Source organism: Anomalospiza imberbis, chromosome 5 (assembly GCF_031753505.1).
Source record: "Anomalospiza imberbis isolate Cuckoo-Finch-1a 21T00152 chromosome 5, ASM3175350v1, whole genome shotgun sequence".
In the NCBI taxonomy this organism is placed as follows: Eukaryota; Metazoa; Chordata; class Aves; order Passeriformes; family Viduidae; genus Anomalospiza; species Anomalospiza imberbis.
Genome location: NC_089685.1, coordinates 55,108,799 through 55,134,282, shown reverse-complemented (window position 1 = coordinate 55,134,282; position 25,484 = coordinate 55,108,799). Strand labels below are relative to the sequence as shown.

General features: G+C 42.0%; 1 protein-coding gene across 3 annotated transcripts in view; it reads right to left on the bottom strand.

The window, feature by feature from the left end:
* The window catches only part of DENND5B (DENN domain containing 5B), a 101,250-nt gene that overhangs the window by 19,490 nt on the left and 56,276 nt on the right, over window positions 1–25,484 (bottom strand). For 2 of the 3 annotated variants that reach the window (XM_068190884.1, XM_068190885.1), the window contains 5 exons: window positions 18,342–18,529; window positions 14,646–15,179; window positions 13,055–13,286; window positions 10,816–10,966; window positions 913–1,006 (listed from right to left, as the gene is read on the bottom strand). In XM_068190884.1, coding sequence (XP_068046985.1) covers window positions 913–1,006; window positions 10,816–10,966; window positions 13,055–13,286; window positions 14,646–15,179; window positions 18,342–18,529 — 1,199 coding nt within the window. Of the gene's footprint in view, window positions 1–912; window positions 1,007–10,815; window positions 10,967–12,058; window positions 12,238–13,054; window positions 13,287–14,645; window positions 15,180–18,341; window positions 18,530–25,484 lie in introns of those variants that run through there. The other variant, XM_068190887.1, reaches the window with a different exon arrangement.

Below are 25,484 nucleotides of genomic sequence, written 5' to 3'. Positions count from 1 at the left end.
CATGACAAAGTACTGAGAAGGCTCTGCTGTGATATACATGCACGAGGCACTGCTTAAAATATACCTGCAAAGCCCTGTTAGCAAAACTAGCAACAAATATGTACAAGTGCTGTTTTGCTGTGTTTCCATGAAACATTCATGAAACATTGTTCAAAGCTATGGTTGAAGAGTCCTCTCCTCCACTCAGGTTCTTTTGGAGAGCAAACTCCAACACTGACCAGCATTATTCAGCGAGTTTTACCACAAAACAGCATGAGTGTTATATTTTTGCTAGTGACACACAGTAGAAGCATATGGACATCAATGGGAAAATGTGGCAGAAAATATTTGATGAAAGATGAGGAACTGAAAAGATGGGAAAGAAACACGTGTATGCAACTGACATTTGTAAGATGCATGGGAGTTTCCAAGCTTTAGGCATAAAAAGGCCCCAAAGTCTTAACCTTTCATATAGGCATTCTCATGTCAGAAATCTGTGTAAGAGAACGGAAAAAAGTTCCTTAAAAAAAAAAAAAAAAAAAGGAACAATCCTGCCTCATTCATTTCTACATGGCTGATGTTTATTCAAGGACTTGACTTTTCCAGAGACTTCCACCCTGGCCAGAGTTTGGCAGCTGCACTGCTAGGCTCTGCTATCTGTGTGCAGTAACACAGCCAGGGTTTAATCAGCAAATCATTTCCCTGATGACAATGGGGCTGCCTTGTTCCAAAATAATAAAAGCACTTTATTTATGTTGCGTGCTTTGAAGTTGTACAGCATCTGTGACAAGTGGAGCAGCATCCAAACGGCTACAGAGACCCAACCAAACCACAGAGCAGCCACCAAAACTGCCCCAAGTAATAGGCACATTGTTGTCCAAACCTCCACCTCGTGGGCCACAGCGCGTGCTGCCCTCAGATGAGGCCACCCACCTCCCTCATGTCGTTGTCCAGCCCGATGTGCTCCGAGTGCTGCCGCAGGCGGTCCTTCCTCCGCTGCGTGGTGGCGCTGCGGCTGGCCCAGCGGCTGGGAACACAGAGAGGGGACACACGTGTGAGCAGAAGAAAAGCACGAGGGAAAGCCTGGGTCGGGAGCTGAAGGACATCCAATGGGTCTGCAGCAAAAGAGGGAAAGCCCGAGCGTGGACCTTGCAGTAAATGTGGGTGCGAGCTGGTGCCTAGTGTCCCCATGGGAAACCACCCGGGAAATGACAGACCAGCACTCACCCAAGGGACAAAAATCCCCACGGAAACGTGCCCAGCTGCCTGCCAGGGTCTCCAGTGAGAGTGCCTGGGACCTGAAATGCAGGTCATGCCACAGCATTGATGCCATCACTAGGTAAGTCACTGCACTTAGCTACCCAACACCATTGCTGCATTTGATGAGGTTTGACAAGAACAACATCTTGAGCAAAAAAACAAAGTACAATTATTTATTTTGAGTACTAATTTCTACAATTTTGCTCTTTTGTAAAAAGTGCTACTTCTCCTTTCTCCACTTTCTGTGGTACTTCCAGGAATTGAGACAAACTTCTCTTTGCAATTTTAACAACTGTTACTGGGTACACCTATGTCTAAAGGTTATAAACAATTCTGATGTTCCTGGGATTAGTCATGTTGCTATTTTCACCTTATCTTTTTTTTTGCATTTGGTTTCTAAGTACCACAGAAACCCTGGGTTTTTTTCCACCTGTTCATGTACACCCAGTTGAATTTTTCCTCTCTCCACACAGGTTGTATTGGTGAGGACAGCAGTCTCCAGATCCCAAACCCACATATTTCTGTGTGCACCCCAAACAGAAGCATATACAAATAAAATCTGGGATCTAACTGTCTGGGCAAGGAATTTCAGCAGGTGACAGAGTCACATGAATGCCTGGGGCGGAAACTCTTGCACCGAGTTGGACTTGAGTTCTGACATGTTGGGCAAAACACTGGGGATGTGTAGGGAGGGGAATCTGAGCCAAGAGTAGTGCAAGGATGTGGCGCCTGGTGACCAAAAAAAGGCCTCTGTTTCCAGAGAGAAGGACTTTGCAAATATGTACATAACTATCTTCATCAGTTCCTTCAGAGAGACAAGCAAAGACAGAATTTTGGCCCACCACACAGATACAAAGGGAAAAAAAGCCACAGGAGCTGTTGTTTAAAAAGTCAAATTGAAGTCCCATCATACCTCACAAACAACATCAAGAAAACAAGTACAAAGAAGAAATCTGGGTCTGCATGTAATTATGGTTCATCACCTCACTATCCCATATGACAACACATTTATTTTTAAAGCAATTTTTTTTGTAGTCTCAAGTCTCTGCTAACAAAATGAAACAGCCCAATAGGTGTCTGCACAGCAAATACTGATACCTTCTCAGAGGAACACATCACTGACATAAGTGTCTTTGCACCTCCACAGAAGCCTTAAAAATGTACAGCCCCTGAGTTTAATAAGTCACCATTTAATTTTTTTTTCCAGAAGTAACAACCAAAGCCTTGTTACATAACTAAGAGGGTGAAAATAAACCCTACATCTTAATAATCTCAACAAACAGAAGTGCCACAGAAAAACACTCTGGTGAACAGAGGATAGCAGATATTATTGTGACTTTAGCCACATGGCTCTGGAGAGCTTCCATTTATTGCAAGCCAGGACCACGTTTGTTTCACACAACAGAATGCCAGTAACACATTGGAAATTTAAGTTATGGATCAAATATTACCCCATATCATAGTTTTTCTTCTCCAATTTGTACGGTTATTTTCTGAACTCGAGATAGAGCTTAGATCCATCTCCACCTGCATTTCTGCATTTACTGGAAGATGAAAGAATTGCTTTAAGCGTCCTCTGAGGGAAAACATCTCACCAAAGGTGAAAGCAGAACAAAAGCCACAGAATAATTACAAAATAATACACCACCATTAAAGCATTTTCAGTTCATTCCAGAGCTGTACTTCATCTGGGAGATGGCACAGACCATTTTCCAGATTATTAACCAGAACTATTTGAACATTTTAATCATACAAATGTGAAGATTGTTGGATGTTAATGAAAAAAAAAGACTGCTGCTCATTAGCTGGAGCAATTACACACAGTGAGCTGCATGTGATTTGTTAAAGAAATATGGATATTGATCTAGTACCAATATCCAACTGTGACAGACAAACACTCTCTAACAGTTTAAAGTTAGAAAGTGTATGTTTATTGCGATGGCCGGGCAGCATGCGGGATAGCTCCCAAATACACACACTGCACCTTTCAGATGATTACAGAGTCCTTTTAGCCATACAAGCATTGAATACCCAAAATACAAATACACATTCATCATTTTGGTACATCCCATCCTCGCTTCGTATGCTAATCATTTCAAAAGCTATTAAGCATACATAGTTTGTTCCTTGAAATGGGTCAGTGGGTCCCTTTCATGGGGAGGGGTCCCAAAATGAGGAAGTAAATGAAGTCTTCCTCATTCTGACCTTTCTACCTTTTCAATGCAAATATGACAAATGAACTCTTGGTAGAACTCCCATTCCCTGTCTTCAATTGGTTTCAGAACAGAGGAGGCCCACAGTTGTCTTATGTTCCTAAAAGCTATTTGTCACTTTCTATATTCCTCATTACAAACCCAGCTAACTAAACATTGTGTTGACAAGCAATCAATTATTAGTTAACTACTAACTCTTAACTTCATCAAGGCCTACTCATTTATTTTAATTAACTCTAGTAAGGCTTATCTCTAACTAAAATCTTAGCTCCTCTAAAACCTCTAAATTCCTTAAAGTTTATGTTTCACGTGTTCTCTCTTTTCCAAACTCTAAGTTGAGGAAGAGGAGCTGTTGAGTCACTGGGTGAGGTCTGTGTATTCAGATGCTGCTCTGAATCTCTCTAGGAGGTTTTGTGAAGATCTAACAGCAGATAAACAGGATTAAGCAGCTAAATCTTTTAAGGCCTTTTCTTTACTGGGTCACATAAAATTTTCCCAGAACAATGCTTCAGTATTACAATAACCATTCCCTCTCCTCAGCAGTGACTGCATTTTAAATTGCTCTTCTCCCTGCAACCACTTGAAGTAATTTTAAGGGGAATAAAAGCCCCAGTGGTCACACCACCTCCCCAAGGCTGCTGAAATCCCATATGGATACCTCTGCTGGCCCTGTCATCAGCTGCTGCTCTATTCACACCTCAGCCCAGGTGCTACTGAAGCAGCAAGGAAAGCTGTTCTCCCTCCACCAGCCTTTTGCTTGTTGTCAGCCCTCAGACTTGGGCTTTTCAGATAACCATTGCTACCTGTGTCCCTCCTCTCCTTGTCCTAAGAAGATGAAGCCCTCCTGCTGCTCAGCCTGGATGCTGCCCAAGACCCTAAAGATGCCTTCTCCCCTTTAGTTTTTTGCTGGCAGGGCCATGAGCATGGACCACTGGCATGTTTCATTTATTCCTCGCAGTGGAGGCATTGCTCCAAGCACCAGGTCTCTGGGGATGGAGCAGACACAGCTCGGGCGCCATGCTGCAGGGAGCCCAGGGACAAGGTACCTCCATGGAGAGGTGAGGAGAGGCTCATTTCAGTGTGTCTGTCTGTATCTAACTCCCATATCCACAGATGAATGCTCCTCACCTCCAGGGACTGTGGAAAAGCAGTGATATTTCAGGGACCAGGGAAGACTGTGCTCAGTTCAACATATGGAAATTAAGTAAGGCATCTCCAACTAAGACCTTTGTAATATAAAAGCAGTCAAGTCAGCATCATTTAGTATCAAATTAGACCCAACAAGCATAGGAATAGTTTTGCAGAGGTTGGAGGAATGTAATGGTGACATTTGAAGCATCCCATGTTAAGGATCATCTTTTACATTTCTATAATAAAAGAGGTAAGGCAGTCAGCAGCAAAGCTGCACTGTCAGAAGCCATCTAGCAAGACAGCACCTCATGCCAGGGACTGGCCATGCTGTACTGCAATCATGTGTACATATCTCTTTCTTCCCCTACCTTCTCCCTGGCTCCCCTTTTTAAAGCTCCCTGGAGAAATGAAGAAATGATGTCTTCATAAATCAAACATGGGTGTAGCAGGCAACATTTATACTGCAAAGCACGAACATGCTGCTAGAGAACTTCTTTCTCAGATGGATTTAACCAATATTACCATCACCATGAAAATCACTACTGTAATTTACAATCCATTTCCAGTGATAACAGAGAGAAGGAAAGAGACAAATGCACTTGCCTGTAGGACAGAACCTAAATCTCCTCTGTCCTAGATTGAAAGGCAAGATGTATTCCATTTGCCATCTGTGTGGCAGTTGTCTTCTGTTAAGTGAGCAGTTTTCCTTATCTCTTCCACAACCAATCCTCTCTCAGGGGAGACATCTGCTGATAACAGGCTATTGAATGCCACTGGGTGACTGATAAGAACTATAACATCCCATTGGGAGATGCTCTGCCCAGAGGGAGGAGCCAAGCATTTCTACCTGGATATAATCTTGAGTTTCTGGAACATGAGCACAGCTTTTCCTGCACTGGATTTCCCAGAGGAACAGCTGCCTCTTCCACTGCAGGAAGACTGCGCCCTTTTCTACAGGATCACTGCTCCAACAGAACCACACCTGACACTCCAGGAGGACTGCAGCCACAATTCCAATTGGACTGCTGCCAGCACCCTGACCAACAGGGTGTCAGGTTGTATTCTGACTGTCAGTGTTGTTTTGGTTTAATGCATTGTTTATTTTATCTTTTTATTTTCTTCCCTAATAAAGAACTGCTATTCCTGCTCCCCTATTTTTGCCTGAGAGCCATTCTTAATTTCAAATTTATAACAATTGGGAGGGAGAGGGGTCTACATTTTTTCCATTTCAGAGGAGGCTCCTGCCTTCCTTATCAGACACCTGTTTTCCAAACAAAGACATCCTTATATACACCATCTCATGAGGCAGGCTGCTATTTAGGTCTGCAAATCACAACACCACCAATCCTACCTACACAGGTCCATCAAAGGAGTTATCTGAGTTTCTGCATCCACAAATTAGCACACAGCTGTGCTACAGCCTCCACCACCCCCCCTAAAGCATGCACACATTAAACACATGCAGACTGCACATGCAAACTCTTTGGGCTCACATGCAATTTGTGTGGGACTGTGCACAGAGATTCCAAGTCAGACACAGGTCAGACCAAACAAGAAAAGGAATGTTGAAACTGAGCTCCACCTGATCATGGATGGGCTGACAGGGGAGGGGATCCACAGTGTGAATCTGCTCCATGGTAAGGAGAATGAAAGCTTAGATGGAGACTTAGGCACCCTTTCTATCTCTGCCATAGGCTGGAATGGGAAAGCTCTAAAACTGCTGGATGGACAAAAATTAGTAAAATGCCTTAAAAAGAGTGGCCTTGCACTGACAGGCTCTTTCATCAGTTCACATGAAAAGAAGTGATTTTAAAGGGTGGCACACACAACTGTCACCCTCTGTAAGGAAGAGCTGTAGTGAATTGGCAGCATCACCTCTTAAGCCCTGAGGAACCACTGTCCTATAAGGTATTTAATTTGCAAGTCCCTTGAGACAGGAATACTATTCGGGGAGAGCAAATGGAATGGTGGATGCAAGGATTTCAATGCTCATTTTTCCCTGTCAGATTTAATTCTGCACAGCTATGTTAAAATGATATATTAACTCAAAGAAGTTAACTGCCCTTTTCCTGCCTTGCACCAGTTGAGCAGAGGATCAGTAGCTCAGGAGATTCACCCATCGGGTTCCAAGTCACCATAACACTATTTCCTACCTCAGAAACCATCTTTAAGCACAGATTGTCAGTCACACTTTATTCCTGAAAATGAATGTATTTGAGTACAAGTGGTTCAATATTTGCACTGCACCCATTAGTGGTTTGCTACATTAGGTTACCTGAAGTATAGCCACTGCTTGTTTCAGATTTTCTTATGTAAAAGGTGAGCTTTTACTACTCACAAAATTTAAATAATCTCAGTGCTGTGTGTGGATAGCTCCTTGCTGACCCATTTCGTGCTCACCTAGATGCACTGCAGAGATACCACTCTATATTACTTGCAATTGTTTGGCTTGGTTAAAAAAGAAGATATCTTCATTTAACACAGCCTTAAAACAGTACCTAACAGACAGGGGGGTAGTGAAAGGCCTTATAATATGAAGCACTCATTAAAAGAAAAAGACCATTTGGCACACAAAAAAAATAATTCCGTTAAAACCAGAACCAATTCCATCATCACACAGAGACACATCAACCCCTTTGTGTTATATATACATCATATTTCCTTTAAAATCATTACCTGATGTTAAATGCCAGTAACAAGCAAAAAAGAGTCCTGTTTAAAAATGAGGAGGACCATAGCCTCAGGCAGATTAACCCTGCACAGTTTCCACCTTGAAGGAGGGGGCTGAAGATGAAGGCCACAGGACAGTACCCACCAAGTCATGTCATAAAATGGAGCACAAAAATGAACCAATTCCACACACTCCTACTGCACGGGTTTTGTAAATAAATACTGACACAGTGGCCAGATCAGCAAAACACAGCTCAGGAACAAATGCCTGCAGAAAGCAAACAAATAACTTCTGAAATCTGCTTCATGGGTAAGAGCAACACATCACTCAGCAAAAGCCTGAGGTCAGAGGCCAAGAACAGTGGGACCTGTGCTTGAAGGTTTGCACTGTGCCCTCCTTTGGGGACTGCTGCAGGAAAGGCAGGGCACAGAGGACAGACCAAAGCACAAGGCTCACAGGAAGCTGGGATGCAAATGAGAGGGCTCAGGTGATAGAAGTGGCCAGGGCAGGAAAGAGGAAACAGGCTGGTAAGGAGAGTAAGCAAGGAGGAAAGCAGGGCTCCAATAAAGAAGTGGGAGGGGAAACAGGACCAAACAGAGAGGAAGGCAAAAAAGGGTAATTAAAGCCATTTTGTAAATGTGTAACAAAGCAAACCTTTCATTTGAAAACCAAAAGAAACAAGAAAAAAATCCCTTCATTTGTTCTTTGAAAGCATTCAATACAAATTGCCAGAATGCAAATATATTCCCATGCTTGGGAATCACTGTTTTCCTCTGCAATATTTAATCTCATTTATCAAGCTTCTTAGCACAAATTAAGTTACAAGGTAATCAATTAAATTGAAAACACAGCTTGTTTCATTGTTTTAATTTTGCACTGTAAGCATATTCCCCCTAATTTAACAATTAGATAATCAAAAACCATGAAGTGTTTATGTAGTTTGGCTTTTTGTCATTCAAATTCCACTCCTGCAAATGCATCAGCCAGTGGAGTTCCAGCTACAGTTTTAAAGCCTGGCAGAAAATGCACACAGGGAAGAAGGGAACACAGAGAAACCACAGCATGGTGCTGGTGTTTGAGAAAGGAAATGAGGGCTCTGGAAACCACAGCTGTTTTCCAGAATAACACGCAAATAGCCTGAGGGACTGCAGCCTGTTTGCTCCTGGGATGCTTTCTAGGAGGACTTGTGCAGAAGCCACTGCTTTACATGGTTAGAGCAGCGTGGAGGGGATGCTTTTGTACCCAGAGGAAGCTGCAGCTGCTCCCTGTGGATTCAGAAGGTTTTCCCATGATGTGGGGGGATGTATCAAAGGCAAGGAGCACCAAGGGAGTCCCTCAAGCGGGACACTGCTGCCTGAGGGGAGGAGGACAGAACTGGGGGTGTTGTTTTGGTTTGGGTTTAGTTTAAATCACATATATAGAATCTAGAACTGAAACGAAAAGTGTTTGTTGTCTGCATTATATTTGTGATTTAGATATAACATATTACACGTGTAACGGCCCAGTAACTGACAGAGGTATCTTCAGTGCTCCTCCTGCTTACAGGAAGGGAACAGCTAGATAACATTATGAGCTCTGGTTATATATTTGTTAGTTTATCAGCCCACAAGGGAAGCAATAAATCCCTGATTACTGGCAACTGAGGACACGTTTTCATTAAAACAGTTTTGAATTGGTTTGTTTGCTACTGTCCAGCAACAATTGACAGCAACATGGGAATTATTCCCCACTTCCCACAAATACACTTCCATACAAAATTCAGGACAAAAATTGCAAAGTAAAACTGAAGCCTGCAAAAATAATTCTCTATCTACACAGTGATATCCTTTACATTAATTTTTATATTATAAACACACAACAGCTACACCTGAAGACTCTGGAAATGTAGCTGGAACGTTCTCTTACCCCATGCCCATAAGCAAAGCTCCAGTCCTGTAAGTAAAACCTCTCCAAGAATCTTACACTGGGAAATTCAAATTAATGGAAAGCTGTACTTCAATTGATTTTGTGGTCAGAAAAGTCACACTGTATTTGCAGAAAGCATGGAAAAGCTGTTCTATACATGGGTGTAAAATCAGCAGAATTACATGTCCTAAATGGGAGAGAAAGAGTCTTCTCAGCTGTTCACATGAAAACCAGCAAGAAGAAAGATATAAACAGATGGTCTTGAGATTTTCCAATTACAAGCCTTTTTGGCAACATACAACTGGAGGAATTCCAAACATTTGTCACTTAGACATTGCTTTGTGGTAACAGGATTTTGGTACTTACAAATTCTGAAACATGATGCAATCTAAATCAAAATCATCACTCAAGGAGTTAAAGGCATTTTAGAACAGGTACCAATCTAACAGAAGCAAATCTCAAAGAGCATAAGGAAAACTATTTTTAAGTGATGCTTATTCATAGGTTCACTGTGATTCTGCAACAGAGACAAAAGATTTAAGCAACTTTAAGCAGGCTGGGCACACTCACACTGTTGCTGACACTGTGAAACTGAAACCCACCCATAAGGATAAGAGGCAGACTGCTAAATACAGCATCTCACAAGATGAAGAAATCCTCTATTCCTCAAAGGACCATTACCCATACAATTCTGTCTCCATTTGCAGGAAGCCTGAAAGCAAAGGAACTTTGAAATATGTGTTCCTCCTTTTTGGTTGGTTCTGGGTTTTTTAAAGAACTCCATTTCTTTAAACACTCAGTGCTTAAGGCTATCTTACTTTATCATTTGCAATTCTTATTCCTAGCAGGTTATTAAAAGGGGCTTAGCTAGCATTGGTATGCACAAAAGGTGTTTAAATAGAACTGAGTGGGCACCTCACGCAGAAGCTCAGAGCAGCATGTGTGCATGCACATGTCTAAAACAAGAGGTAGCTTTAACATTTAGACAATTGTAGCTTTTGAAGCTCTTGGATTTACCTGTCCTCTCACATTTTGACTACCAGAAACTGAAACTGAAGGCTTCAGCTGATAATTTAATGAGTTTGTTATCAATGATGCACAAATATTTCATTTTTTGAATAGGGAGAAACCCCTCACTCATGGGTTTTGCAGGAAGAAAGATTAAAAAAAAAGGAACTCACAGCACTTACTTTGTATTATAACTCTACAGATGTAAAGTGTCTTAGTGCTCCAGGTTTTCATTCCACATAGATGGTGTGAAGGTTTCAACACCACAATTTCTTTCAGAATCCTAATTTTGGCTTGAGTTCCCAAATTACTGTATTTAGTGCAAAACAGCCAAACAATTCATTTGAAACTCATAAGACCAATTATAAAACAAAAACTATGTATGAGAAAAGAGAGTAGTTGCCACTCAACAGAAAACAGCAGTGAGGAATCTTCCCCAAAACAGAGCTAATGCTTCCTGACATAACCCAAACTATGGTTATGTTTTCAAAAGTTGCAGCCCACACAAACCTGAAATAGAAACAGCTGTTGGGTTTCCATTCATTAGACTGGGTATATGCCATCCAAAATTAGGACTTCTGTCCAATGATGTGAAGCATTTGTATGCGAAACCTGTTTTTAAATCCAGAAAATAAAACCTGTGCTTACTTGTTATTGGTGGGTCCTGTTGCCAAGACATCCGATTGCAGCTTTGGGAAAAACCCTTGTTCGTACTTCCCTTGGCCAATCTTCATATCCAGCAGGTGAGGGTGGATGGCTGTGTGGTCAATCTTCATCAGCCGCTGCTCGATGGACTGGGCTGCAGGTGACAGTCACAGGTGAACAACTGCATCACGACCCACCTGAGGGCACATGCTGTGGCAACAGCAGTGATCATGCTCAGACCCCTGAAAACCCACTACAGAGTTAAATGGTGACCTTAGACACAGAAATCTGCCACTCACAGAGGTGAGGAGACACTTGTGCTGCAGGTTTTTAAATTTTGCTTTTAGTTTCTTTACCCAACACAACAAGCACTGGTACAAGCAAGTTAGCTGTTCAGCAAGCAGGTATTTACAGGAACCTACGGGATGCATTAGGAACTGGCAAGAGCAATGCAATGTTTCCCTGAAATTCTTTGCTTGATTTTAAGGCTTCTTCAGCAGAACAGACATCTCCAAGGCCAGCTGCAACCCCTGTGGGACTGGGCACCTTGCTTAGCCCCAGACATGTTCCCTGGGCAGATGCTTGCGGGGAGACACCTGAGTTTTGCAAGCATCTAAGACTATAATTATCCTCCTCCTGAATTTAGATATGCCTTTACTGGATGACAGGCCTTCAAAAAGCATAGCTAACTGTATTAAGACCTGAGCAGCATCAGGAGGATGAGCAGATTCTTGGAAACAAGGAAGGCTATGGTAAGATGGGAGAGGGCTCCTCGGGAATCTCAGCTCCACTGCAATAAAGCAGTTCAATCCTTTGCTTCAAGGACTTGAGGGTTTCAATCTCAAACCTTGCGCAGGATGAAAATAAAACCTGTCACCCTCTTAACTTGTGAAGAACTTGGGAAAGGAGGTGTATGGGTGAATTCCGCATTTAATTAGCAACTTTAATATTCAACTCTTTCTAGCCCATCTATTAATGGGCAGGCCTGTTCTTTCAGCATATCACAGCTAGTGAATACATATGCAAAATGTGGAAGCTAAATCTGTTTTCCATTTGTTAAGAACAACACAGAACTCATTTCCTATTTTATAAAACTATGATGGGAAAGAAGCTGTTACAAGATTTACATACATTATCATTAGAAATTCAGCAAGTATTTTTTTCCCCTCTAAAAAAAATAAAAATCACTTTGTATGGTTCTGTTTTGGAAAAAAGGAGTGGGTAGTGTGGGGTCAGAGGATTTGAAGGGTTCTGAAAAGAGTTAAACAAACAGGTGCTGGATCAGTGTTGGGGTCACATATACTGTGAATGGTAAATATGAAGGAAAATTGGTATTACTATCAGTTTGCTGCTTTTCACAAGACAGAATATGAGGTTCTGGTGCCACAATATCTGCCAAAACTAGACGCTGAATAGACAGCTGACCTGCAAATTAGAATTTGGTTTAGACACAAAAATTGAAACAGACACAGATTTCTATTTCTGACATGTTTATAGCAAGTAAAACACTGAAGGAGTTAAACCAAAAGAAAACCCCATGGGAAATGTGTTTGCCCTATCTTACTAATACATGTCCCAACAAATTTAGGAGTATAAGTTCCCTGTATTACTTCGAAATTAAATAAATACTTGCAAAAACATTAAGTAAGAAATTAAAATATAATTTGAAAAAGCATTCTGTGACAGTAATGGAAAAACATCCAAGCTTTCAGTACAGTGTATTGTTCATTAACACTGAACATCTCTTGCTGGAGGTACTAAATATGCCACACAGGATTACATCCCTGCCCAGCATCCCCTGCTGCTCTAACCAAATGGTGTAAGGCAAAACAACATTTTTTTATGGGAAGGGGAGACAAGGCCAGTGGAGCAGACACCAGGGCTCGACTCCTCTGTGTGGCTGGCACTGGTCCCACCACCAGGGTGAAGGAAAGCTCTCCTGGCAAAGCAACAGGAGCTGCCTGAAATGAGAAACGGTGAGCCAGTTCCATTTGGGTTTGGCTTGATTTTATTAAAGGCACCAGCCCAGGAGAGCTCAAAGGGAAGGTAAAGTCTCCTGCCATGTCTGGTGTTTAACAGCATGCTAAAGTTTCTGCTGAGATGAGATAAGGACACTGCTGAGTCCTTCTCAGGTAGCTCTAGGACTGCCTCATCAACTGCAACACTCAGATGACCGAGGACCTGTATTTCTTGGTGGCTGACATTGTACTTTTGAATATTTTACCAGCCTGTCTGAACGTACCTGCTTCTTTTAAAGTGCTGCATTTCTGGTAGTTGGATGTCCGCAGTGCAGGGGCCCTGACATTATACAGCCTTATTTTCTCAATTCGGGAGTCAAAAACTCGTAGGAAAGGGTCCTTCTCTTCCCACTGGGACATTATCTTATTGTCTATGAAGGTTGCAAACATCTGTGTTTCGATGAAGTGTGAAAGGAATGGGAGGTAAGGCTCGGGTTGGTCCGAAAGGAAGGAAGCCTGAAATACAGAACAGCTCATTAGTGCCACGCTCCCGCCCAGCAATGATGTGCCCAGCCATCCTTTGGCAGAGAACTGATGCGGCAGTCAGCGGGAAGGCTTGGACAAGGCTTCCCCCACCACAGAAACACCTCTCAGAGAGCTGTGAATCCATCTACCAAGGGGTTTGGTTCACAACTGTAAGAAATAAGCAGTCAGGGAGACTTTGTGACAGCTGGAAGAAAATGATATCAAGTTACTAAAGTAGTGCTCATGCTGCCTGCTTTTTCAAAGCAACCTAGCAGCTCTCACTCCCAGGAATAAACCTGTGAAATGCATGGCAGACCACCACATGTGCCCCCGGGGACCTCTGGTCTGGGCATCGTTGCCTGGGACCATATCACTTATTAAGGTGTCACACATATCAAGGGGAGCACAGTGCTCTTCTGTGATGTTACACAGGGCAATTAATCATGAATTTCCAATTAGAATTGACTGTGTGTCTAAGTCTCTAACCGAGCTTTGAAAACCCTAAACTTAACAGCCCATTTTATTGCCGAAGCACTAGCAGAGATTGCCTAAACAACCCCATCCTTTTGAATGCTGCACTGTTTAATGCCCAAAAACAAACAAACCAATAAAAGGCATGGCAGCAATTTTTTTAAATCAAAAACTGACTCAGATCAGTATTTAGTCTGTTCCTCACTGTTCATCCTCTTAACCTTTTCCTTAGAGAAGGACTTGTACCTAAAAAAGATGATGGCTAAGAACACTATCTGCTTTGTAGGATCATTCAGCAGCTGTGCAAGCTTCCCAACATTTCCCATTCCTTTTGCTATCCTTCCATCTCTTTATATCCCCATTTCTAATCTCAAGGGATTCCTTTTCCCTCTTGTGCATACACTAAAAGAGTGCTGCTATGACTCCATTGAAGTGATAACCTTCTGCAGAACAACATTACCCATTACCAAAACCTCTACCATGAGGTTAGGAAAAATGAAAGACTAGATTTGTTTTTTTGTCTCAAGTGTGCACCTCTCCTCCCAACAATTAAAAAAAAAAAAAAAAAGAAAGACAAACAGAAAAAGAAGTCACTTCACATTGCTACCCTTCCACCAAGCCCACAGGAGCAGCCCCATGAGCCAGGCAGAAGCCTGCCACCTTGGTTTGTACAAGCCAGGATGGCTCTGAACAGCGCAGTGGATGTGCTCCGATTTACTCTGGCAGGCGATCTGGCCCTGTGTAATGGAAATGGACAAATCTCACAGTGAGGCAGATGAGGAACAGCAGATTAAAGGGTACTTTAGGCTATATATACACAAATACAGCTATCCTCCCTCCCCCTTTTAGATGGAGACAGGAATACATGGCTATCTTTACTTTGTCAAAGTTTTGCATTTGCTCCCTGTTTGTCAGCCACGACTCCATGTCGGGGGCAGCCTGGATGACGAACGCCTCGTAGTCTGCGAACATCTGCGTGAAGCGGTTGGCGAAAACCTCGCGGAGCTGCACGTTCAGCTTGTAGTCCCTCAGTTCCAGCTCCTCACACGACAACTTCCCGTCCTTCTCTTCTGTGAGGGGGGTGGTGATGGTCATCTTCTCCATGGTCACGCCCGTTCTCTTGGCCAGGGCTTGCAGGCGGGCGATCGTCTCATTGCCTTTCAGCAGCTCGTACATGTTGAGGGTATTGCTGGGGATGTTCCCGTTCTTCTTGTCGTTCACCAGGTCGCTAAGAACCAAGTTCTTGAGTTTGGTGGCGCTGTCGCTGCAGTGCAGGTTGCCTTCTGGAGGGATCCCAAACTGCAGGAGAACCTCAGAGATCTCCTGGATAAACTCCAGCTTGTTGGGGAACTGCGGGAATTCCTCTGGCAGTTCAATGAAATGGTTATCGATGTCTACAAAGCACAAGTTTGCCTGAAAAACAAAAAGTTTCAAAATGGACACTCAGCACTGAATTGGTTCCCCTGCCATGTAGCCCTTTCTCCCATAGTGCTTCCAGAAAGAAGGGTAGGCGCACACATTGGCAGGACACTTTAGCTGTGTTGCCTAGCCTGTGACTATTCAGACTTCAGTAAAGCTGAGGGTCAACTGGATGACAAATAAAGGCTCCTGCATTCTCCTCCTTTCCCAGGACATGCAGACCCCAAACTTTCCACTACATAGATTTCATATGCCCTCCCAGAGCAGCCAAGGACACATCACCAAGTAGGAAGTGCAGCACCACTTCTCAGCCCATGCAAATACCCTTTGTGTGAATTACTGCATCTCACAGGCACATTTATTTTACCAAGATCCAACTGCAAGAAGCCTCTGTAGCTGTCCTACCAAGAAATGAGGTGTTCAGTGAGAAAGATGATGCTGCTTCAAGCAAAACTACAAAAGAAGATCCCACAGAAATCCTTTGGGATTATGTCTGAGTACAGCTTGTCCACAAGTGGCCAAATCTTATCTCCCCACTCCCCTGACCCACTGTTTCCATGGAGGATTTTAATAGCGGCAATTCCTCTGCCTGAGATTTAAAGAGAGTGCTCTTAGCTTTGCTATGAATGGAGATGGATCTCAGCCTGTAAAATTAAAGTTAAGTGAAGACATTAATCTAGCAGAGCAGATACTTTTACTAGGTAAGTGTAGATGGAGGGATAGAAGAACCCCACATAAAAATTAATTACATTGCAAATGCACCCTCAGGAATAACAGCAGAATGAAAAACAGTAATTGATCTTCTGAACGGTGGCTTACGTCTGAAATTTGCTGTCTGAGTGCACTGTGCTGAGTAAAATCTTAAACCAGGTCAGAGTCCCAAGGTGCTGAGCTCTGTTGTGTTTTATCCTGGCATAAAACTGCAGAACAGGAGAGGCATAAAACCCATAGGGCAGCAGCAGCTCTTTGTTAGCCTGATTTGGCCATTAGCACAGCTCCTCTGCCTTCTCCCAGGCACTTTCAGTGTTCTCTGCTTCATACAAAACACTCTAGATTAATCTTCAGGTTATGTGAAGACAAATTACTTCTTTTCCTTCATTTTTGAGAGGTTAATTTTCAGCAGGACAATACATTCCACAGCAAATATGTTTATAATATATTGGATATTTCAGGGACATGTTTATTAACATTAATCACCTTTCACATAGATACTTTAAAGCATATTAGGATTCACTTTGTAAAGAAGAAGTGTCCTTTCAGCTTTTTCGTATTAAATTCAGTCTGTACAAAGAAATGCATTTCTTCATACAAAACAATTTGCTTTATTTAACTATGTAGCTATTACACAGCTGTAGTATGCATCAGTATAGTTATTTAGCTCAGAGACTGCCTTCTTATCTATCAATATTTCATTTCAAAGGCGTTTTAATTTCAGCTTTGCATATCATTTACAAAATTTGAAAAATGAGATTTAGATTCAGAAAACCCTTGGGGAATTGGTCTCACTCCCCTCTTCAAAAACATCTGATGATTGAAGTTAATGCAGGGAGATTAGTAACCTTAAGACAGCATGATGGCCAGTTGCTAGAATTTTTATCTCTAACAAACAAATGGTTTATATTTAGAGCAAAAGCTTGAAAAGCTAGCCCCTGGCCCGAACAATAAAGGAATGGTGATGTAAACAGTGCTTCATCACTGCTCTCATGCTGAGGGATTTTTTATTTTTTATTGTCTAGAGGAATTTGAGATTCAAGGTCTTCCCTGTTCAATGTGTTGTCTTTCTTTCCCTCTCACACAGTTACTGGACCTGTGGTATTCATAAATGCTGGTATTTTTCACTCATTTGTTAAACATCATGGAGGGGGCAGATTCCACCCCACTCTTACTCTTCTCTCCCTGGTGATATCTGCTATTCCAACGATACTGCAATACTAAATACTATCACATTAAAATTTTAATTGAAGGAAAATGACAGCTTAATCTGCTAAGCAAATGCACGTGACTAATAATTGTAAAAATTGCAGTAATTATGTAATATTAGCATGGTTTTACTGAGGAGCATAGCTAGATAGCAGCTTTGCTTCCACACCAGCGCAGATTTCATGTGCTTCAGTCACTGTATCCATGAGGTAAAACTTGATTTGCAGCTCCATGCCACCAAGGCTGACTCAATCACCTTCATGCAACATGTAAAATAGATCTTTATTAAAAACTGTATTACCCCTGCCCTGTGTTTGTCCCTCCACTTGCACACAAGAACTCCCACTCCTGCATATTCTCCTCTGCTGCGGCTCCCATCTGCCTTCTCAGTCAGAGCAGATATTTGGAAGCCTTAAGGACCCTGCCCCCAGCAAAGTTCCCTCAGCACAGCCACTGGCAGGAGATGTTGCTGCTCTATGAACAGATACTCTTGGGGTTCCCACTGATTTTTAAGAAGAAACCCAAGTTTAAAAGCACATTGTATGCTCTGGGGCTCCAGTCACCCTCTGGAATGCAGACACAGGTGAGCCATATCCCAAAGACTTTGCTATATGGCCAGGTTAAAATGTGAAGCAGTTTTAATCACCTTCGTCAAATTTTGAGGAGAAAAATCTCCATTTCACTCTCCACTACCAAGGATTTAACCCAGAGATTAAGAAGATGTCCTCTCCTTTCTTTTTTTTTTTCCTCTCTATGTGGTTCACAGGCACAGTATTAATGCAAGTCTGGCTTGTTTGAGGCCAGGACACTGGTCTAGCACTAGCCCAGGAACACATGGGCTCAGCCACGGATGGGATGGGGCTGGCAGGACACAGCACACTCCTCAGCAGCAGGGAGACAAGGACAGGTTCACACCATCTAGTAACTGCACCTGAGACTGTGACACTGATGGAGTAACAAAACCTGGTTGAGTGTGTGATACAGGGAAAGCCAACAAAATTTCAGCTTTGCCACAACAAACAGAAGGAGATGCATTTAGAAATCAAAACAGTAAGTGGTACTCGCTAAATTCAGAAATGGACCAAGAAGGGCTGTGGAGGCTTCCCTACTATCTCACTCCTGCTGGCTCCACAGTGCCAGAGAAGCCTCCTAACACCAGGCATTATTTCCCAGCAGTAATTCACACAAATATTGGTAAGACATTTCAGGATAGCAACCCCAAAGGTGGACACTGACCTCCTGAGGCAGCTCCAGCTTGGAGCGGTCGGTTCCCTCCTTAGACTGCAGCCCCATCAGGTAGGGAACAGGAGCATCCAGAAAATGCAGGAGAGAGGCAGGAAGGATGGGGACATACACATGCTGCCACTGAAACGGGAACAGCAGCGTTGTGATTCCCTCTGCCACCGTCATCAGCCGCTGATAATCTGGACATGGGAGAGAGAAAGACATCGAATTATCTCCCTGTGTTCTGCTCTTGAGATCTGTTTGGCAAGGACATCCATGATAAAACAAGACAGAAACCATGTTTACATGGTAAGATATTGTTTGGAAAATAAGATGGTACTTAAAAACCTTAAACATTAATTAATCTGTTAAAACTCATTCCTCTCATAAAGAAACAGCTGAGCATAGATATTCATACCTTATCTAGATCTATTAAATTAAATTAATTTATTAAAGACATATCAAAACTTCTGTCTCTAGTACAGGATAATAATACTCTAATTCCATAATAAGCATGTATTTTTACATGGGAAGAAGAGGAGAAAAGTGAATTTCAAAGAAACATTGTGGTTTCTTGCTTGCTCCTGCCTGCCTGCTTCTGCTCCACTTGCTATTTCCGAAGTTGAGGGTACTTTCCCGAACACTTGTCTTGGCCATATACCAAACATTAGTTTACAGTCCCTAAGTATATAAAAGCAGTAATTTTAAGTTAAATCCAAACAGAAGCCTAATATAAATTTAGTTCTCAAATATATTCTGTGAAGCTAGTGTATTTATATTACATTTCTTTCCCAAATTTGTATTTAACCCACTAGTTAATTTCTTTGAAATATTTTGATTTTAGTAAGCACATGGCGCATTATTTTTTATATTAAAATTTCTTTTGGTCCAGCTGAGCTGGATGTTTCAGAATTTGGGTAACAGCAAATTATTTATCAAATATCTGGCTGGCATGATGCAATACCACAAGATAATTATTAATATAAATGAGGGGATAAATTAAGCACAAATTTTTAATATAAATAAATCAATCACATACTGGTCTTAAAGAGACTGTCATCCTCACAGCAAATCTCAAACTGAAGACCATCCATCTGTAAACAGGGGAAGACCCCATGGTTTGTAAGCTCCATGGCAGTTCCCAAACCCAAGCCTCATTAGTGCCAGGCAAATCTCACAAGCTCTGGCTTGAACAACCAAAAGATTTTCCCTCTCATGGAGGCCAGACCCAGATCCTGGGCAACACTTAGGTTGTTGCCCATCTCTCCTAATCATCTCTGCCCCTCTCCAGGAGACGAAAGATACATGTATGAACGCCCTGGTTCCGGGTCAGGTGAGAAGGCTTTTTCCTACAGCCCCACTGACTGCTTTTGCCTGGAGAGGAGCCCAGCTTGACCCTTCCCATCTCCTGAACATCCCAGCCCGAGACCTTGGCAGACACCAACAGCAAAAGTGCTGTCCATCTGACACTGCTCAGCTATTAGGAGGTCACTGGGAAGATGTTCTTGAATAAATATGCAAATTACAGCAACAAATTGCATCACCCATTCTCCTTGCTAGCACCTCTCTATGGAAAATCAGCCACAATCTGCAGAAGGTCAGTTGGCAGGGCAAAAACATTTTTCATCTTGTCTTACTAATAGCTATTCAGTCAGTCTGCAAAATTATTGTCATGCATACAAGTCAGTCTCAAGGTTACACCTCCAAAACACTCCCAGCTACAGAGCAGTTGCTTTGGAATCCCTGCCCATGCAATGGTCTGCAACTATACATGTGCATTCCCTGTCTTGCTGAAGGACATTTACACAAACTCAAGTTATAATACCTACTCGGAGAAGCTTAGGAGTCTCATAACGTTCCATAACTCTGAAAGCTTTAAAGATAAAAAAAAAAAATCAAATAGAAAAAGCAGCATGTCCTAGTATGTGAAACACCATCAAAGTCTGTCCTGATGTACACGGCCACATGAAGAAACAGCTCTTGGCAGAAAAGTCAAAGGAGCTTCTTGGATAAGGACATTCAGCTCTGGAAATGCATGCTGACTTTTCTCTGGTGCTACTGATAATATTTAACATGGTCACTAGCGCAAATTTTGTAACCAACTTACTATGAGAAAAACTGATTTAAAAAAAACAAACCCTAGTGATGACTAAATGATTAGGCTGTTATCATCTAGCAATCCTTGTCAGTGATTACCAGATAAAAAAATGTTTACGCACCCAGCAGTTTTGACTGAAGAGAGGGAAGTTCCAGTTTCCTCCAGAAAAATAATATACAAAAATCTGTAAATACTTTTTTTGTTATCTGTTTAAAGAAGTCAGAAACTCTAATTACTTTTTATATACTTTCAAGCCTGTACACGGTTAGACACCTATCATATAAAGCCTGAAATAATTTTTGATGGAGAGATTCTTGTACCTATCACCATTTGCGGGAAGTTTACATGGTTACTGAGGAAAACCTGGAAACAGTGGATTGAATAAATGGCCTCAAGTTGTGCCTGGGGAGGTTTAGATTGGATATTAGGAAAAATTTTATTTACTGAAAAGGTTGCTGAGTATTGCAACAGACTGTCCAGGGAAGGGGTTGAGTCACCATCCCTGGAGGCATCTAAAAGACATGTAAATATGGCAATTAGAGACATGATAGAATGGTGGGTTTGGCACCATTTGGGTTAGGCTTACAGCTGGAGTTGATCTTCAAGGTCTTTCCCAACCAAAAGTATTCCAAGACTCTTCATGTTCAAAGCTCCATCTCTAATTTGTTCACAGAACATTTTCCAAGAGAAACTGCCCAACGAGGATAACCCCAGGGCAAAATGGTCCCTGGGGCTTCTACTGCAACCACTGCTTCCTAATAGCTTAGCTGGATTTGGTGCAGTGCTGTCCCTCACACAACCTTTTCACTAAGAGAAGGAGAGGGCAGCAGAGTCAAGCTCAAAGCCTTTTGATCCACCTCCCTTTTCCAGCACCATCTGCCAGGGAACCCCGGCCAAGCACCTCAATTCCCTGCGCAGGACATGCGGCAGCTGCAGGGACCTGCTCCACTGCTGGCTGGCAGTTCTGCTGCTTGAGCACCATCTCCAGCCAGCTTTACCCAGCTCTGGTAACATTCACATGGCTCACAAGATACAGTGCTTAAAATGCACACCCTGAGATATTCCTGTAGAATTACTAATCACTGTTTTCTGCTGGAGATGGAAATGGCTTCAGCGTGTGAACATCAATTCCCTACAAATGTTTTTCTGAGAGAGGACAAAACTTGACAATTTGACAAAATTTGACAATTTTTTCTCTTGATATTGATTCTCCATACCACAATAACAGGACAATAATCAATAAGAAATATCTATCCCAAAGACCTTAAAGTTCAAACACAGGCAGTTACTGAAAAAACAAAACAAAATAATCTTCTTTTCATTATACATACTGGGGAAAGAAGGTCTGAGATGTTAAGCAATTCAAAAAGCTCAACATAAAAATTATTTTTCCTTCCACAAAAGAGTCTGATATCTCAAAATCCTTCTTAGGCTGCAGCAAAGCAAAACCAAGATCCTTTGAGGAGGCAAAAAGACATTGGTGTTATCCCTGCTCCAAAGAGCTAAGACTGCATTCAGGTTCTACTCCCAAAACAGATTCAAATCTTTGGCCATAATCAAACAGAAGAGAATTTCACCTGGGACCTTCTCAGCAAATTCCCAGTCACAGGAGCTTTGTGTATAAAGCATGTGTAAGAGCACACACAGTCATTCTCCCCAGAAAAGGCATTCCTGCTGGGAACAGTGCACTGTTACTCCAGTTTCAACACCTCCAGCCTTCCCAATGAAAACACAACTTGGCCATTTTCCAACTCTCTGTTCCAGTAACCTACCAACGGTAGGGCAGGAAGCTTACCACAGAGCTGGAGACACAGCCTGGATCCTCTAAATCCAGTCCAAGGCTTTAAAAATAGACTGCTTCTTTATTTTCCTTTTGAAGTCTCACTTTACATACAATTTGAAAGCACTTGGAAGCATTTGAAGAGATGAGTTACCTGGACACCACTTCCTTTGCTCTACTGCTTTCAGGACACACATAAAGGAAAACTGCAGCTTTGCAAAGCCGCATATTTAAAAATGTATCCTGGAAGATGATAATCAGATGGTATTCTCAAAGAGTACTTTATCAATATGCACAAAACAATTGTCTTTAAACAAAATAAACCAAACCAACAAAAGAGAAAAAAACCAAAACATCAATGAACCTGAATGAATAAAAGCTAATTCTTCAGAGGGAAACACCTGAACAGGCTTTAAAACATTCTTGCGACCAATAGCTTTTTCACATGCTACGACTTCAGTCCAAGTATTATAAGCAATTGTTATTCAGCTGCCCTTTTTTTCTTTTCTTGTAACAAGATATGAATTAGAGGAGCCAGGTATAGTGGAAAAACTGGAAAATAAAATTATTTTGCTTTGAACTCTGAGTATGAGTCAAGAACATCTCCTAACCAGACCTGTCTTGGGTCTGGGTACCTTCACATCTGTAATGTTTATATATAGCATACTGCAGATGAAAAAAGGAAATCTGAAATTCACATTGGAGACAGAAATTGTTTATGAAAGTAAAGGTTTTCAAATCAGATCTCAATAGCTCCACAGAAGCAGCACACACAAGTGCTGCAGACATCAAAGTGCCCTGGAAGCTTCCACCTTTCATCTGGTTTGTCTGCTGGCAGCTGTGACAACTGACAAGCCAGTCCTGGTGACTTTCGAGAGCTGCTCAGATAAAACACACAAAAATGGTGCAGGAAATGTTTATTCATTACAGAAATCACCTTGCAGCAGTGCTGCATTCAGGGAACCTGGACAGGTGCCATGACATGAGGCTGTAACCAGCAGCCTGTCCCGAGGAAATGACCACTGCCATCTCAATGCTCTTCCATCCCCAAAGGAAAGGTGCATTTACCAGGGAGTGATGTAGCACATTAATTACATGATAAAAGCAGAGGGGCAATTTATGCAAATATGAAAGTACATATTTTCTTAAAACAGAAGGGTCAAGACAAGCCTGCATCTAATTGCCTGAAGAATTAGCCTCTCAAACTGGGGGTCAGCTCTGCCCCAAGGGAAACATCCCATGGCCAATATTCACCAAGGCCAGCTCTTACCCTTTTTCCTTGTTGGCCAACACTTCATTTAAAAAGCTTCTGCTTCAATACATTTCCATTTATATAATTTAACTATGTCCCAGCCTGCCATCAGTGGTAAATTAAGCATGAATTAATTTATGATTAAGAGCCACCTCAAGAATTAGCTCTCATTACCAGCATGGTTAAGTCTCTGAGAAGAGGGCAAAAGTCTGTGACAAGGCTGACAAGGTGGCAGCAGGACTCATGAAGGTGCTCCTGAACACACAGGGAGCCCCTTGCTCTCTTCCATGGCTGCTGAGGCAGAACAGGCTCCCCAGCCAGCAGTAAGATGATGGGGAGGACATAAGAGTCCAACAGGGAACAATTTGGTCATGATCACTTTAGACTGCCATGTTATTTATCTGGCATTTGCCTAACTGCAATGCAAAGGGCCAATTTAACTTTCTTCCCCTCATTCTAAAAGGTAAAGATGTTTCGTCGTGAAAAAAAATTAGATTCAAGTAAAAAAAAGTGGAGAGGTTGTGGTGTGTGAGAGGAGAGTGTTAAAAACTGTGTCCCTATCTCCCTTTACAGCTCACTGTGAACACCAGCAGGAGTGGGGTTGTGGCACAGATCTGAGCCAGCTCCTTCTTTTTTCCAGATACGTTAAAAGCTTCACCTTTCAGGTCACAATGACAGCTAACAAAATTGAGCAACTTCTAATTAAAAACCAATTTTGTCATTTCACCTAACTTAAAAAGGAAGGCTATGTGTCATTCTCTGATTTTTCTACCCAATTACTTATCTTTTTTCCAGGGAAACATGCACTGCAGCCTCTGAGTGGAGTTCTACTGAGTCCATAAACCCAGGTCTCTTCCACAGCACACAGATTTTTGTCCCCATATAATTTGTTCTCTGCAATAACTTCCCACTGATTTGGATGAATATTAGTGTGGAGGGTAACTATTTAAATAATGAGTAGAAGAGCAAAGGTTTTCTATGTAACTATTTGATGTAAAAATGAATTAAAAGGCAAACACATTATTCATGTATTTTTAAAAAAAATCTACCCCAAAACAGATCTCATAGGAAAGATCTTTCAGACACAACACTTTCTAGGCAATGACTTTATATGTGTGTAGTAATTTGTATTACAATTTCTAAGATAAAAAAAAAAAGCACAGAATATTTCAATCTTGGAGGAGCAATTACTCAAGCCCTTGGAAAAACAACTTGGAAAACGCTCAAAATTATAATGAGCAGAAACAGCCTAAGCTCTAAGAAGTTTATCTCTGTCTCATCCACACGTTCTCTCTCATGCTTAAATCCCTCGAAAGGCAGACATACAAAATGGATTGCTGAGGTTTCCACAGAACTCACAGTTTAATTCATCCCTCTCCAGCAGGAATCTCACACCAGTGATGTTTTGTTGCTTATCCTTTGGATATTGTAGTAGCTATTGAAGAGTGGACATAGACAAGACCTTACATCTGCACAGTTGCATGAGAGAGCTGTGCTCTAAATAAAGGGCACTTACAAGACCACTGCAAATATTGCACCCTAAAGAATTGCAGTGAAAGCATATCTAATCCCTCCCCTTGGTTTTCAAAGCCCAAATGTTGAAAACTTGCCCTATTTAATCTTAAAAATATTCTCTGTATGCAGAAGGATGGAACCTGAAGCTGCAGGAATTAATGTAGAGTGAAGGTGATTTCAGGTACAGATTTCCACACCACCTTTGCAGACCAGAGCTGGCACATCTCACCACCAGTGGTTGTGATTAACTCCCTGGAAGTCCACACAGTCTCCAGGAACAATAAGGGCTGATCTTTTCATCTTGCCACTGAGGTGCAAGCACAGGTCTCTGCCAGTTACCCAGCTGTGCAGTCCAACATGCATCGGAGCAAAGCAGCTTAAAAAATGAGCTCATCATTCTTGGCTGCCAGTCTCTGCTAACCACAGCTGTAAAGTGAAGATACAACCCACAACAATCCCTGCATTTTCCCAAGTGATGGGGTACCAGTCACCCCTAAGACACCATCAGCA